This window comes from Pipra filicauda, unplaced genomic scaffold (assembly GCF_003945595.2).
Source record: "Pipra filicauda isolate LSUMZ 115617 unplaced genomic scaffold, ASM394559v2 scaffold430_size1018388_pilon, whole genome shotgun sequence".
NCBI lineage: Eukaryota > Metazoa > Chordata > Aves > Passeriformes > Pipridae > Pipra > Pipra filicauda.
Window position 1 is genome coordinate 638,267 of NW_024104566.1, and position 15,019 is coordinate 653,285.

At 38.9% G+C, this 15,019-nt stretch overlaps 1 protein-coding gene across 2 annotated transcripts in view; it reads right to left on the reverse strand.

Moving 5' to 3' along the window:
• CSGALNACT2 (chondroitin sulfate N-acetylgalactosaminyltransferase 2) overlaps window positions 1–15,019 on the reverse strand; it is a 33,815-nt gene that overhangs the window by 6,530 nt on the left and 12,266 nt on the right. For both annotated transcript variants that reach the window (XM_027720689.2, XM_027720690.2), the window contains exons 2-4: window positions 9,698–10,945; window positions 2,151–2,367; window positions 1,509–1,610 (exon numbers count right to left, since the gene is read on the reverse strand). In XM_027720689.2, coding sequence (XP_027576490.1) covers window positions 1,509–1,610; window positions 2,151–2,367; window positions 9,698–10,355 — 977 coding nt within the window. In that variant the 5' untranslated portion in view covers window positions 10,356–10,945. The remainder of the gene's footprint in view (window positions 1–1,508; window positions 1,611–2,150; window positions 2,368–9,697; window positions 10,946–15,019) is intronic.

Below are 15,019 nucleotides of genomic sequence, written 5' to 3' on the forward strand. Positions count from 1 at the left end.
ATGGGGAGGGGCAGAGGGACTATTTATACTTTTTCAGCATTTTACAGTAATTTCGTTCTGGAAATACAAAGAAAAAACCACCAACAAACAGTTATATCCTCAGAATGAGAAAGTATGTGTTCCACTTAGTTGTCTATTTTAAGTTCAGACATTGTAAAAAGATAGACCTCAGTCTTACTTCATAACTTCACATTTATTCATTCAGACAGATTAAAAGGCAACTGACATGAATTAAACTGCTCTCTAGAATTACAATGTCATCTAAAATTTTTCCCCACAAACTAAGAAGTCCCGACTAAAAGAGCAATATCTCTGTCCACCAGTTCATACAGGAAGACAAACACAAAGCCAGAGTCCTGACACCTCCAAACTCAAGAGGCCAAGGCCACCTATGTGGCGATGCCACCATAGCGCAGTCAGTTTGCTTCTCCTCACTGTTTCATACCAGTAGCACACATGCCTGTAAGTCACAGCAGAAGAGGGAAGGAGCTGCAAAAGGAAATTGGAAATACACCCAGGAACATCTTCAAGCAAAGTTAAGTGTCTACTTCAGAGGGCAATGCTTGAAGAGAACAGAGTGAAGATACTCAAGAGTAGCACCACTGAGAAGATACAGATCTAGATAAATGCCCAGTGAGTTTGCAGCACTGTATCTGACTCAGTGCTCTGAGGGGCACATGTAACAGGGAGCAGGGCAGGTAGCAGAGCAGCCTCAGAGATGAAGGGGTCCAGCACATGGCAAGCTAGGGGCCAGGGAGGCTTTGCAGGAGAAAGGCAGAAACTCTTCTCTCTTCCTAGAAGACACCTGTGCACACCAGGCCAACTGGCTGCCTCATGTTAAAAGCTGGTGACACAATAGCCTAAGTATATGTCATCGAGCAGAGCCCTGGCCAGCACTGGGAGACAGGGTTTAAATGAGAGCTCAGCTTATTTTTGGCTAAAAAGGGTAACAGGCTTCCAGCTCAGGGATGAGCACAAGAGCTCAGGTAGCAAAGAAGCCCCTTGGCTACAGGGTTACAGACACTCTTACATAATTCACTGAGACAGCCACGATGAAACCGTGCTTAAAATCTGTTTACAGCACAGGGTAAGTGTAGGCCTACTTAGACTACATTTCTTTCCCTAATCCACAACAAAAATTGTTCCTCCAGTGAAATAACTATTGAAAAGTATATCCCAGTTCCAAAGAACATAGATTCTGATCAATCTGTTAGCATGACTGAATATCCACTACAAAAAGCACCCCTCTTGTTTTCTGGACTGTCAGATAGAAACCTCATAGTCTTTTCTGGCCTATAACTTGATTTTTAGTAGTCTTCAGGAGACTCTTGCAACCCAAAGTGTAAAATGCCAACCAAAAATAGCATGGTGCAAATAAAGATTAGTTTTCCTAGTAACCTGTAATGGAGTATAAACTTATTATTTTTATTTTTTCACTCTTTCTAAAAACCATTTTAAATGCCAATCAATACTGTTTGTATTGACTGATGTTGGATCGACACACTTACCTAGCTACGGATTCCAGGATGCTTTGTACTTCCGATAGCCCATCTTGTCCAAAATAGACCACTGTGAGGTGAACACGTTTATCCTGATGAATGCACACATCCCTAGAAGCACAAAGACAAGATGATATTAATAACGACTTGCAACACAACAGAAACTTCAGGTATTTAAAAAAGCTATTGCATTAAGAAGTATTCGCAGATTCAAGTATTCCAATCAGGCACCAAACAGCTTCAAAAAAACCCCAAGGAAACACTTTTTCCCCCTCTTCTTTCCCCATGTTTCCCATTTGAATCAGAAGGTTCCAATACTGTGTGTCACATTCCAATACCTTATTTTGTGAACAAGCGCTCTACAACTGATGTAAATACAAAAATTATGTTCAAGATCACCTGTGTCCAGGTTCACAATGACCCTGGCACTTGGTCTAAAAGGAGTTTGTTTTGCTGCAATTTGAGAATCATTTTAGAAGGAAATGTTTTCTCCATACAGTAGGCTCAATCACAAACATCCCAAGGCAGCTGCACACAATGTTGGAATCATTAGTTTTGTTGCAAATCAACCAGAACAGGAATTCAGTTTGAAAAGGAAACAAAACACTGAAAATCAGCAATACAGCTCACTATATAATCTCATGCACCTACCTAAAGTTTTGCATAAATTGTGCAAATGCCTCAGTTCTTCCAGCAAGAGGAACAATAATGTTAATAATGGATCTAGAAATATCGACCGTTTCACTCTTCACTTTCATGAGGGGTCCAAAAGGTCGGAACAAGGTGACATGCCTGTACTCCATGCCATCCATCTTCTTATAAAACAGCTCATACTGTGTCCCCTTATCTCTTTCTGTACGATAGTAACCTGAAGAATAAGTCACACAAGTAATTTGTACAGTCAAAGATCCCAGCAATTGTATTTCAAAAATACTGAATTTTCCTAAGAGCTGAAGAAGTAGGGGCAAAGCTTCTGGGTTTCTCCTAAAAACAAAAAAATAAAAAGTATACAAACCATTATCAATCACAATCACCCTTCTACCTTTTAGATCAGATCTGAGAAACAACCTCAAACAAACTCCAGCTTCCCCTGCTTCTTAGATACAACAGGTTTTATGGTCCTATGCCAACTTTCTATGCAGAATTAGAGTTGGGCCTTCCCAAAAAAAGGGAATTCAGCTATTTGCTATGGAAAAGGATGGCTGAAATCTAATATTGCCTGCTCTTAAGCCCTTCAGTAAAAATCTTGCCCTGAGCTAGACCACAGTAAAAGCTGAGATCATCTGGCCAGCAATCAACACAACACAAGCTGAGGGCAGAACAAATGACAATAACTCGCTTGACAAAGCCTGCAAAATCTGACATGTGGTATCAAAAAAAAAAAAAAAAAAATTTGTGTAATAATGCTGGAATGCTTTAAAATTGTTTTCACTGCTGACCACTAGCTAGTGCTTTCCATCTGATAAATAAGTTGGTGCTTTAATACAGCCACGGTCCTCTAAGGACATAGGCATAAGTTTTCTATGTGGCTGTAATGCTTAGAAAACAATGCTAGTCCTCCAGAAACAGAACTATCTGTTGAGAGATATTTTACTCCTGATGGGTAGGAAAAGTCTGTCCCATGCAGAACACGGTCCTTTCATTTAAGGACCATTAAGGAAGCAAATTAACCAATAGCCTCTCTAATTTTACACCACAAAGGAAAAGACCAATGTTCATCTGTGGTTTTGACTAAACTAAGCTCTGTGTTGCTAATTCCACATCTATACTACCCTGAAATGATGACAGGAAGAATCCTTCAACAAAACTGCCCTATGTTGATCCCACCTCTGCTCTCCTCTCTCACCAGCAAAGAAAAGCTGTATTATAAAGAAGAGCCACGAGCTACACTATGAACCAAACAAATACCAGTTGAAGTGGCCACACAGAAAATTGAGAAAGTTATGAAGACCCCCAAGTGCAAAAAATACCTCTGCCCTTACATGATGTAACCAGTGAATTTCTATTCACTTGGCTGGCCTGAACTGTCCCTTCTACAAGTCAGCCTTCACAGCAGCTGAAATCCTCCAGCCCCACACCCAGAAAGCAGGTGGTGATGGGGCAAAGAATAGATGAGCCATGCTGGTGATACAAAGGGCTCTCTTTCCTGCTCAGTATTGATATTGCCTTTGTTGTTGTTGTTTTTTTCAACTGAAATCAACATGGGTATCTGAAGGTAACAGCCCTCCAACTTGGAGCAGCTTGGTTTTGACTGTCTTGGGAACTAGAAAGAACTGATGACAGAATTTTGTATCTCTCCCTATCCTCAAACAAGTATTCTCTGCCTGACATTACCTTCTCATTCAATACAAGAAGCAAAGCAGTGCGCATACCACCTTGCCCTAACTTTTTTTCTCTGTATCCCAGGTTCCCTTTACAAAGAGTCCTTTCCCTAAATCTACCTAACTCCCTCTGTGTTCCTCTGCTCCTGTGTCCACCCCCGAAGCAAACCCAGTTTTGTTCACTGATATCTCCTCCTTATGTCAAACAGCCTCTCTTTTACATCAAGATCCTTATTCCCCTCCAATACTCAGCTCCATAATCCACTCCTTGTGGACAAGCACGTGCACTGGCAGACCTGGGAAACGTGGATGAGCACCACAGAGGGTCTGTTGGGAGACAGGGTGTAGCAGAACAAGTTGGTGCCATCTCACTGGAAGTTAATGGTGACTAAATCTAACTTTTTGACAGAGATGCTTTTTACCCTTGGAACAAAGTCCTGCAATGCTCTCTTTGAAGAGACAGAAATCCATTTATACTTTTGTCAACACAGAGCTGCATTAAGTATGCACCACATTCTAATGCTCAGTTTCAAATCAGTATTAATTACAAGTCCTGAAAACCATGTTTCAAACAATGAAAGTCAGAAAGATTTTCAATCCCCATCAATCCTTTTCCACTTCAACCCTCTGTGCTGAGTAGACCAGCACTGAAGCATGAAAACAGCATCCTGGTTATTGGAACAGCTGATGCACCACAATGCTTGAACATTGTGCTCTCATGTAATATTCAGCAAATACTTTGCACCAGTACTCCTATGTAAATTAACATTCAGTATTGTATATTAAATTCTTTTCTATAGTATCCAATAGCTGTTTACAGATAAAAATGCCATTTACAACATAAGTGAAGTTTTTAAAAAGCATGTCGTCTGCCAAAAGCTTATCTTTAATCAAAGGATAAGCTTAGATGTCAGCCTAGAATAGAATGCTGTAATACAGAATAAAAATTTCTATATTAGACATTAAAAAAATGCTGCTGTAACTTCATAAGGACCTTAATATGCAAATTCGAATTTGCAACATTCAATTGTTGGAATATGAGATTATAAACTTTTTAATCTCAACATGCCACTAGCACCACACTTCTTTTAAATAGTAATTCTCCTTGCTATGAGCTAACCTCTGTTGGTAATCTTCTATGAATACTTCTGTGGAATTAAAGCTTCTATACATGTAAACCAGAATTGAGAACAGCCAGAAAAAGAACTCACATCTGGTTTACCTCTTAGCATATTCAGGTTTTTAACACCTGGGACTGACTCATGTAATAAAACCTGTTATCTCACCTTCCAACTAGCATACACTGGCTGCCATCCAAAATAGAACTCCATAAGTAAAGACTGAAAGAGCAGCAGAAATAATTTAACAGCTGCTATTCCTGGTCCATGAAGTTTTACATCCCTTTGCAGAAGTTCTGTTTCTCACCAAACAAATTAAACATATGAATACTGGGTATCAGTTACTACCAAAGCCAAAAAGTTGTTCTTCTATTGCCTTGAAGAAGGTGTTTGGTCTATGAATTGAAGACCTATCTCTTTGTTGGTGTGTATTAAAATTCTCCACTGAAGTTCCCAGGACACTGGCCAGTTTCTGGTCTTATGCAGCACACACTAGAGGGGGTGTGTGCATGACAAACAGTCCAGACTGTTCTGTGGGTGTCAAGGACTTTGGAAGAGTTTTGACTTCAAGCTTGCAGCATGGGAATAAAGAATTTTTCCACGCCAAGGATGGGTGGGAAGTCGTCTCTTTAGATTCAGACCTAAAGAAAAAGTTTCTGGCCTTTGCCTAGTTCCAAATGGAAACACAGAAGCAAGAGAAATGGACCCAAACGGCAGCACTGCTAAACATCCAATAACAAGACCTTTATTAGACGTTAGCTAATTGATAAGTAGCTTCTGAAAATATGCTAATGCTTCTGTTTTCCAAAGGTTAATTTAAATGGAAGCGCTTCTTAATCTCTTAATAAAGTAAAACAGTTACCCTGATAAACGTAACCCAAATAAACCAATTACACTGATAGTGAAGTACAGATGTCCATGAAGGCTCCTCAGTGAGTTCTGTATCACTATTAAAGACAATGTCACAGGGTTCTGGAGAAAGGGAACAGATAGAGGTAATACTATTATGGTCCTCTCATCTTAATTACCCTACAGTTCTCAATGTTATCAAATACTGATCTCAAAAAAAAAAATCTATTTTTAATCAAGGACTATCTTTGAGTGTGCAGTTCAGCAATTAGGTTCATTGTTTGTAATCCTAAATCCATCCATTTTTGAAAATATGTAAAATTGCATCTTTTATCCTCTCTAGGGATACTCTTCATCCACGGGGAACAGAATACTTCTGTTTTTCATACATTTAGATCTAATGGAAATACTAAGAAAAACAACAACTTCAAAGTGTTTCTCAAACAGCAACCACAAAATAAGACCTTTTTCAGGTCAGATTTTTGTTCTGCTAATATTAGAATTCTGGAAGTTTCATTATGGGTTGCAGCAAAGCAAAACAGGTGATGATGCAGCAAACAGAAGAAACTTGCTGTTTTTCTCTTCATCAGCAAAGCAAGACAATTGAGCTCTGTGAAGAATAATTTGGAGCTTTCAGAAAATATCTTTGTAGTTGCAATGTATACTTAGAAGTCTTTTCTTTTTTCCTGGTGTTATTGCTCACCAATAGCCATGATGTGGCTGTGGCAGCTCTGCCTAATAACAACTGCAATACAGATTTGGGTCATCACTTTGCCTTGCAACTAAAAAAATAACATCAGTTTGGAAAACACTTGAACAGATTGCTCCCTATCACACATAGAGCTTCCCTTCAACAGTGGTAGAAGACAGAACATCTTAATGTGGAGACCACAAAAGCTCAGCATGCAGCAAAGATGTTGCACGAACAGTTAATTTAAGGACAAAGAGCAAAAATACAGAGTGACAACAAAGTTAGCCAGCATGTATTTTGAAGTTTTTTGGCCTACACAGTGCACAGTGTTAGAGTAATAAAAATCAGTCGATTCAGACTACCATGGGTATTATTGATTAATTAAGTCTATTTTTTCAGAAAAAAGTTTGTTTCGGAAGTTTCCATTTATAAAATAGGAGGCAGATTCATTTTAAATTCAAGTTCTTCATATTTGTTGTCTCCAGTTACTCCAATATAGATGAATCCTAAAACACAGTAAGAAAAAAAGTTCTTGACGCTTTTTCAAATGAAGTGAGTGCTACTTTACTGACTGGGCAGAGGCAACATAAATACTGGGGAAGAACTGCAGACATATTCAGTAGAGATTAAAAGATACCATTAGGTAAAACCGTCTTTAAGAAAAGATACTCTAAATTTAAACAGTCACCAAATTCTGTAAAGTAGAGAGTACCTGAAAGTACATATCACAGAAGATTACATAGTTCAAAGTTTAGTCTAACTGTTTCACAAGTCTAGGAAAAAAGCTGACATAAATCCCAGAAGCAAACTTTTACCTGCATGAAAATTTAGCCTGTTGAGGTAAGAAGCTACAACACTTCTAGAATAAAAATACGTGTTTCTCATTTAGCTTGTACTTATGGCACAGTTTTGGTAGATATGTATGTATTAGTTCTGAGAAAAAAAATCCTATAAGCCAGAACAAACCAAAATCAGTTTATCTATACTGAGCATAAAATATGATGGTTATGTATTAACTAATGCAGGATCATGTTTTTCCTTTTGTCCCAGAACCAAGAAACAAATAAATCTGCACACCAAGTTTCTCAGCCTCCAGGCTTCAAACACACAATACTCTAGTTTTAGTCCCAAACCACTTATTACAAAATAATCTATTACCAACTGAAGAGGACACAGAACTTATCTATTTTCACTGAAGACAACTTTAAAAAACTATTTCTCTAAAGGAGCAATGCTAATCCAGCAAAAATTTAGATGTGCTCTTAGGACAGCTACAGGACCTGTTCTGACTTCAGTAGATACACCAAGCTTATTATAAAACTTAAACCTACCCATTTATGACAGCTTAAGGGAGCAATATTTTCTAAATAGAAAGGCATCAACTTTCCAATGGACTTCCATGAAACAGGGATGAACAAATTGACAATGGAGGTGGAGTGCCAGAGCCCACCCACAGGGTGGCAGGGCAAGGGACCTGCAGGTACCACTATTGACTGATTCCATTTCTCACCCACAGGTTTTGGAACAACAAGGGGGGTGGGGGGAAAGGTGTTAATATTCAGAAGCAGCCTTGTTTTTGCTGGCTAAGTTAGCCAGTAGTATTTGCACATTAAAAAACCACAGAATGCCCACGCAACCCACAACTTCTGTCTGAAAAAAAGATACCAATAGATATAGGTATCACTATGGTTAGTTGCTAACACACCCACATACAGCATAGAATACTTTTCTTTCCCTATAGTTCCTGTAACTCTGTGTTTGAAGTGACTGTCTTTACAGCAAAAGAAAATCAGTTTGATTTCCAGAAACAATCATTAATATACTGGTGAGAACAGAGGCAGAGGTATATAGTTCTAAGGCCCTAAAGCTACTTGTTTTCTTGAAGGTCTGTCAATAAAGGCAGTACACTAGAAAATCAACAGCCATTTCAGTCATGGTAAAATAAAAATCCACTAGAATATAAGCATTATCTAAAAAAGCAGCTGAGTACTTAATGCAGAAATAAAGCAATTAAAAGACTTCAAGAACTACTACCTCCAGACAAAAAATATGGGTTTAAATGAGAACTCTACTAAGAGCCTGACACTGTGCTGGCTGTGTTACACAGACCCAGCTGAGAGGACTCCACACCCTGTCCCACCTTTTGGAATGAACAACAGTACTTGCAGAAAACTTAAACACAGTAGCTGTTAAAAGCAGAGACTTTTTGCACTACAGACCGATTACATCATCCGAGACTGAAAGAACCAATTATTTCAAGGCCAACAGTACCTTTGTCCAACGTTTGCTAAACAGCACAGACATCAGCACTGCTGAGATCCAGAGTCCATTTTACACTAATGGTCTTTTAACATGGTCCACCTTTGGTTATTTTATGGCAGCATGAACTGCATTTAATACCATAAGTATAAAGAACAGGTACTAGGGCATTCTTTGGTAATGCCTATCTCCATCAGCACGAGACTGTACCTTGACAGAGACCTTCTACGGGATTTGTCACTAATGAACCTTTTAAGGGTTGAAAGCTTAACTGCTACATATGCTTTCATAGTATGTGTTCTGTTATCAGACTTAGAAGCACTGAGACAAAACTGAAGAGAGAGCAAGAAAACACTTCAAGACTGCAAAACTTAATGGAGCCCAAAACTGGTATACCATGAAAGGTCTATTCAGGACACACAAGTTCTTCAGCTGACATGACCAGAACACATTAGCCTTTCAATGCTCTCTCTCCAATGAGTATGCCAACCCTCTTAAGAGAGTCAAAAGCCTGAATATTAACTAGAAGTGGCATAGAGATGAGTGAAGAAAAACCCTGTAGCTTCATATTAGATTGCTTAAATACTCTGAAACAAGAAGCAATTTCTCCCTCTCGCTGACACCAGTTTCACTGGAACTCTCAGGTTATTTAATACCATAAGCAGTTGTGTCACACTGACTTTAGCTACAATCTATTAATACCTCATCATTTTAAACAGATACAGCTTCCCCTGCACAATTCTTGAGGTGAGCCCTTCTCCTGAAATGCATTTCTTACTCCCTACTCAAAACACAATACAATGAAGCAATAGTATTCCCATCATTAGAAATAATGGTTCTTACTGTGTAATTACTGTTCAAGACTCCATTAAAGTAGGTAAAAAATCCAGAAGTAAAAACACCATTAGATGCCTGTTGTGACATTCTGTTAACAGGCTGGAAAGTATGTAATAAACATACCTTCTATAAAATCATTTTCACCATACAGCTGCCTCTCTCCTACTCCATCGTCTTCATCTTGTCCATCTTCTTCATCTGGATTATTGATAACTTCTAGGCCAGCCTCAATAACTTCCACCAATTCATCTCGTTTATCCTTTCTAACGGGTTTCTCTTCTGGATGCCGAGTGAGCCCCATTTCCAACTGGAACACTTTCATGGATGTAAAGCTTTCAAAAGGAATGACGCCATATTCACTAGGCAGTTTGGCCCCCATGCTCACCTCAGCTTTGTCAATCTGGGAATGAAGAAACTCTAGGAGATCATTGGATGTTTGTTCTTTGGTGCCCTGGTAGTTCATACCATTGACCTTTGGGCTCTTTTTTTCCTGCAGGGACTTCAATTTATCACTCATTTCCTGAAGCTCTTGCTTTAACTGGGCGATCTGACGTTTCAGACTGGTAGCTCGGTTTTGATAATGCTCTTCTTGTTCCTGCAAGAGAGCTTGGTAATATTCTTTACCCATGTTTTCACCTACAACACCAGGTAAAGATCCATTACCATCCGTTTGCGGAGCACACTCGAGCAAATACATGAGCAAGACTAAACTGAACAGTAAAGCAATGCCCACTAAGAGCCAACGAGTCCTGGCTTGAATTACTAAGCCTCTTCTGGGCATTCTTATATTATTTCTGTTTCCAATCCTAAAAGATGACTTATTTGCTCACGCTTTCCAGGGAACATCACCCCAGACATCAAATCTTAGAAAGAGAAGGAAAGTACAACTGCAATAGCTACTACAAGTTCTGGTAACATAGCTGATGAGCAGTTTTCAACCTTTGCCTTAATCAGGTGTCATTGCAGAGATGTAAATCTGAAGTTCCTATGTCATCCATAACCATCAACTGTAAGCCTGGTTGACGCCATACAGTTTGCTCAGGATTTCCTACCCCAAACAAAAAAAACCTGCAAAAAGGGAGGAAGATGGAAGACACCAGCAAGGAGTCATATTTCCATTTCCTAATTCAGTCCTATTTGAAGGAGTTTAGCCTATTTCAAGTTCTTTGAGGAAAGTCTGCAAAAGTAATTTTACAGGCTTTGAACAGACAGCAATTTTTTTCCCCCACTATGTGTGAGAGCAGTCTGCAGTTCAGTAACAGTGATTTTCATTGGCTAGTCTTGCTTCTCCTCTGGCACTTGAGTACTTTATTCCACTTCCCCTCCTTTCCTTGGAATATGTGGTTTGAATCAGCGAAATGAAGACAGAACCTAGAATTAAAAGAAAGGTGCATATTAGAACTACATAGCAGGCAGTCATTTGGAAAACACACGAACAAAGTTGGAACGCATGGATAGATGCAAAGGACTGCTGGTGGAAGGGGTGAGAAAAATGAGAAAGAAAACATTACTTTTTCCTTTACATTACCCGTAAGTGACTCCCTTTGACATAGTGTCTGGAAAATAATAATATGGACAGTATAATGAAATGCATTTGTCACATAGCTAGGTAAAGCAGTAAAGGTTATTCCACTTTCATCATGTTTTGTTTTAATTCTCCCATTCCTTCTTAGTTCTTTTGTTTTGTTTTACTCTGTGGCAGGGAAAAAACCACCAACAAACCCACTCCATGTCCTTCCTACTCCTCTAAACTCAAAAAAAAAAAATCTCCAAGAACTATTTTTGAAGCAGCAGAAGCTTGCAATTTCTTTTGCTTTTACTTAAAGTAAATATCTTTCAGGGTGTAACTATTCACTCATGAATTGTAGATTTAAATATCAAAGCTTACAGAAACAGCATTTCAGATTAAGTCAAATTCAACAGAAATTAAAATTCAAACCCCTATTCCTGATTGATGAAAGGGAGCCTCATATTATCCATTCATTAACATTTCCATCTTTTGATATAGCTAGACTAGTGCGAAGAGGCATTAACTACTTGCACTCTTACACCACTGACCAAACCAGCCTGGAGAAAAAGACCAGAGAAAGAGACCAGAGTTATGCAAGAGGGGGATATCAAAAATCCTACTCAGCAATGACAGTCAGCTAAACATTTAATGGGCCTCTTCAATGACAGCATAAAAAGCCAAGAAGTAGGCTCAATGCATGTTAGTTTACTTTCTAACATTAATAAAATACTTTCAGTTAAAATTTGCTTGTATAAAATAAGTGAAACTCATTAAAATATATCTAGGGCTATACATCCATTTCAGCTGTGTTATGCAGTTACAGTTTGGGGGAAGTTCTGAGACTTCCTGTTTAGTTTCAGTACACTTATGAGACTAGAAAAAAATTACCCACTCCAATACTCCTTATATATGGGTTGGACAGACTTATCTAGCACTGCCAGCAGCCACAAAGCCTGTCTTCCTCTGACCTTGCAAGTCAGTCAGGATGCCACGATGCACTCCATGTGTTTACAACAAACACCTTGCAGTGTGGCTCCCCAGTTATGTCTTTGTGACTCTTCTCCTCTCCCTTTGGCTTCCAGCATCAGGATACGGCTTTAGTGAGAATCGGGTACCCCGATCAGTGGTATCATGATATTCAGTATCCTCATTTGCAAGAAAGCTTCAATTACAAGCCCTGAAAGATTAAGTGATTTATTCATACCACCAACAGCAATGTCTGTGATAGCTGACCCTAAGTTTGCAGGCATGTCAGGCACACTAAGTTTGGCAACAGCTGAACCTTGGAGTTGTTCAGCTCAAGTCTACAGGACTGCTTAAAGCATTTGTAAGTATCTCTAGTGCTAAAGTCTCTTTTAATGAATAATTTCGATAGATTACATAGGAATTCTTAATACAGCAGCTTAAAGGCAGTAGTTACCTGAAACTGATGCTTTTTGAACTCACAGAAAAACCACTAGAAACTTCGATAGAAAATAAATAACAGTCTTATCAACTGAATACTAGATAACATCATTCCAAGTAAAAACAAGGCTGAAGTTAGTCACTCCTTATTGCACAAACACAACATTATATAAATGCAAATTAAGTACCCATAAAGAGTGATCAACACCAGATGTATCCTCCGACTACTGACCACCATCCAGATGTGGTGAATCAAGGGAGACAGAAGAAACAACAATCTACAGGATAAAGCCAGTTCACAGAAATCCCGCAATATCACCCCAAGATTTCTTTAGTAGAAAGATGACTACATGATGGTTTTTTACATTTCTTACTGAATTCTTGTTCTGTTAGACTGCAAGAGGTGAAGCCACAATTAATAGCATAAAGAATCATAACTTTCTTTAAACCTCGATAAATGCTAGACTGTACTAAACCCATTCCATGCAGAAGCTGGCACATCTTCAATCAGTAAAGGCATATGGAAAAGTGATCAAACCACCTGACTTACATGAAACATCAATAAATCTCATTCCAACTATTTTAACTGTTGTTAACCGATAAATAGATACCCCTGCAGTTGGGACATTAGTCTCCCTGGCCTTTGTATTCAGTTCTTGCTCTACCAATAAATTGCCCTATGTTCAACTTCGATGAGTCACTAAATTTCTTTAGGTCTCATTCATGTCTTAGAAGCAAGTGACAACAGATCTCCTGCCGTGGTGTCAAGAGAACACAATGTACCAGGAGATTAAGATTCCCTCAGGCAAAAGAAGGGGCAGCAAGGGAATAACTCTGTTCTTCATAACTTTATTAACTGTGGCCGAACACACATTATCATGGTAAGCATGGATTAAGGAAGTCAAAACGCCTCCACGGGGACTCACCGCTGGCTCCGCATCACCAACGCAAGAACAAAAGCTTAGGAATATCTGCACATTTCTGAGCCTTCCCACTGGCACTTCACCTGTTTACATTACAGGGCTGTTTGGTAGAGGGGTGCTTGGGGAAGAGATACAATAAGCCCTTTCTGAAGCATTAAGAACTACACATGGTGGGCTGTAAACAGCTCACTGGTCCTTTTCCTTCTAGGCTCTAATTATTCCTTCATTAGCAGAAACCCTTTATCTAGAGGGCTAGTGACAATCTGATTAACCAGACAGCCTTTTTACACAGAGATAGTCATTGCTTATTTATGTTTGACCATTTTCATGCAACACCCTAAAGAACAGGCATTTTTCCTGCTACAGCTTCCCAGCGGCCTTTAAAGGCAAGGAATGTTCGTGCAACCACTTACGTTGAATATTAAAATTTCAAATTGCACATGGAGAGCTGAGTGGGTAAGCTAGCTTGCTACAGCTGTGGGGACTGAGCCAATTTGGACAACTTTTTTTTTCCCTTCAGTATTACTTCTGCTGAGAAGAGTCATCATAAAGGAGTCAGACACAGATTTCATCTTGCATACTCCAAGTAGTGAGTGAAGCCAGCAAGAATATTCCCTCTTATCAGAAAAGGAGGGTTTATGAGAACTCTATTTCGATAGCCTTTCTTTTCAGAAAAAGCCTTATTTTTGCATATTTACAACCCAAATTTGACATGAATTAGGTCTGGCACAGCACTATTTTAGGAATTCCAGTAACTACTCCCAGGCTGTAGAATAGGATTACAAGAAAAAACAGGCTGTGAAACCCCAGAATGAGCAAAAGCACACAGGATCCCAAGAATAAACAGGCTGTGAAACCCCAGAACGAGCAAAAGCACATGGGATCCCAAGAATCCCAACAGGGAAATTAACTGTGTTACATGGTACATTCTGAAGTTTACAAAAAAGAGCAATAACATTACCTGGAAATAAGTAATCATGCAGAAGTCCCCGGAATTTAAGTGTTGAAAGATTAAGTTCAAAAATTTTAAATTGCACATGATGATATTTCACTTTATTTCAATTCTTCAGAACAAGTATATTTGTAGTAGCTTCTATGATCTCCGAAGAATGAGACATCTCAGGCTTATACAATGCTTATAAAGATCTGCAAGCTTTGCAGAGGCAACTGGTTGTTAATTCTTTCTGGATTTCCAGGGCCTTATGTATATTCAACTATGGAAATGTTTCTGTTCCTTACAAAAGAGCTCATTGATTCTCTAAGCACAAGGGAATAGACCAGCATGCTAAGTGAAAATGCTTTTAAATTTTTTTTTTTATTGTATTAGCATTCTGTTTTGGTTCCTTGTTGCAAAGGATGCGTACATCTTTCTAAAGAGGGGAAACATTCACACTTAAAGCAGTGACCTAATTCAGTATGCACTTGGCTTCATGCCAGACTGTATGGACATTCCTTGTGTGAGCATGCTTTACTTTAGACATGTCCTTTTCACTCAGCATGCCCTAGATGGTCATTGTTTAGCTGCTTATGAAATTCCAGCTGATAGTTATTTTATTGTTCATAATTTCACCCAGATGCCACAGATATTCACTGTCTTAAGCCTCCTCC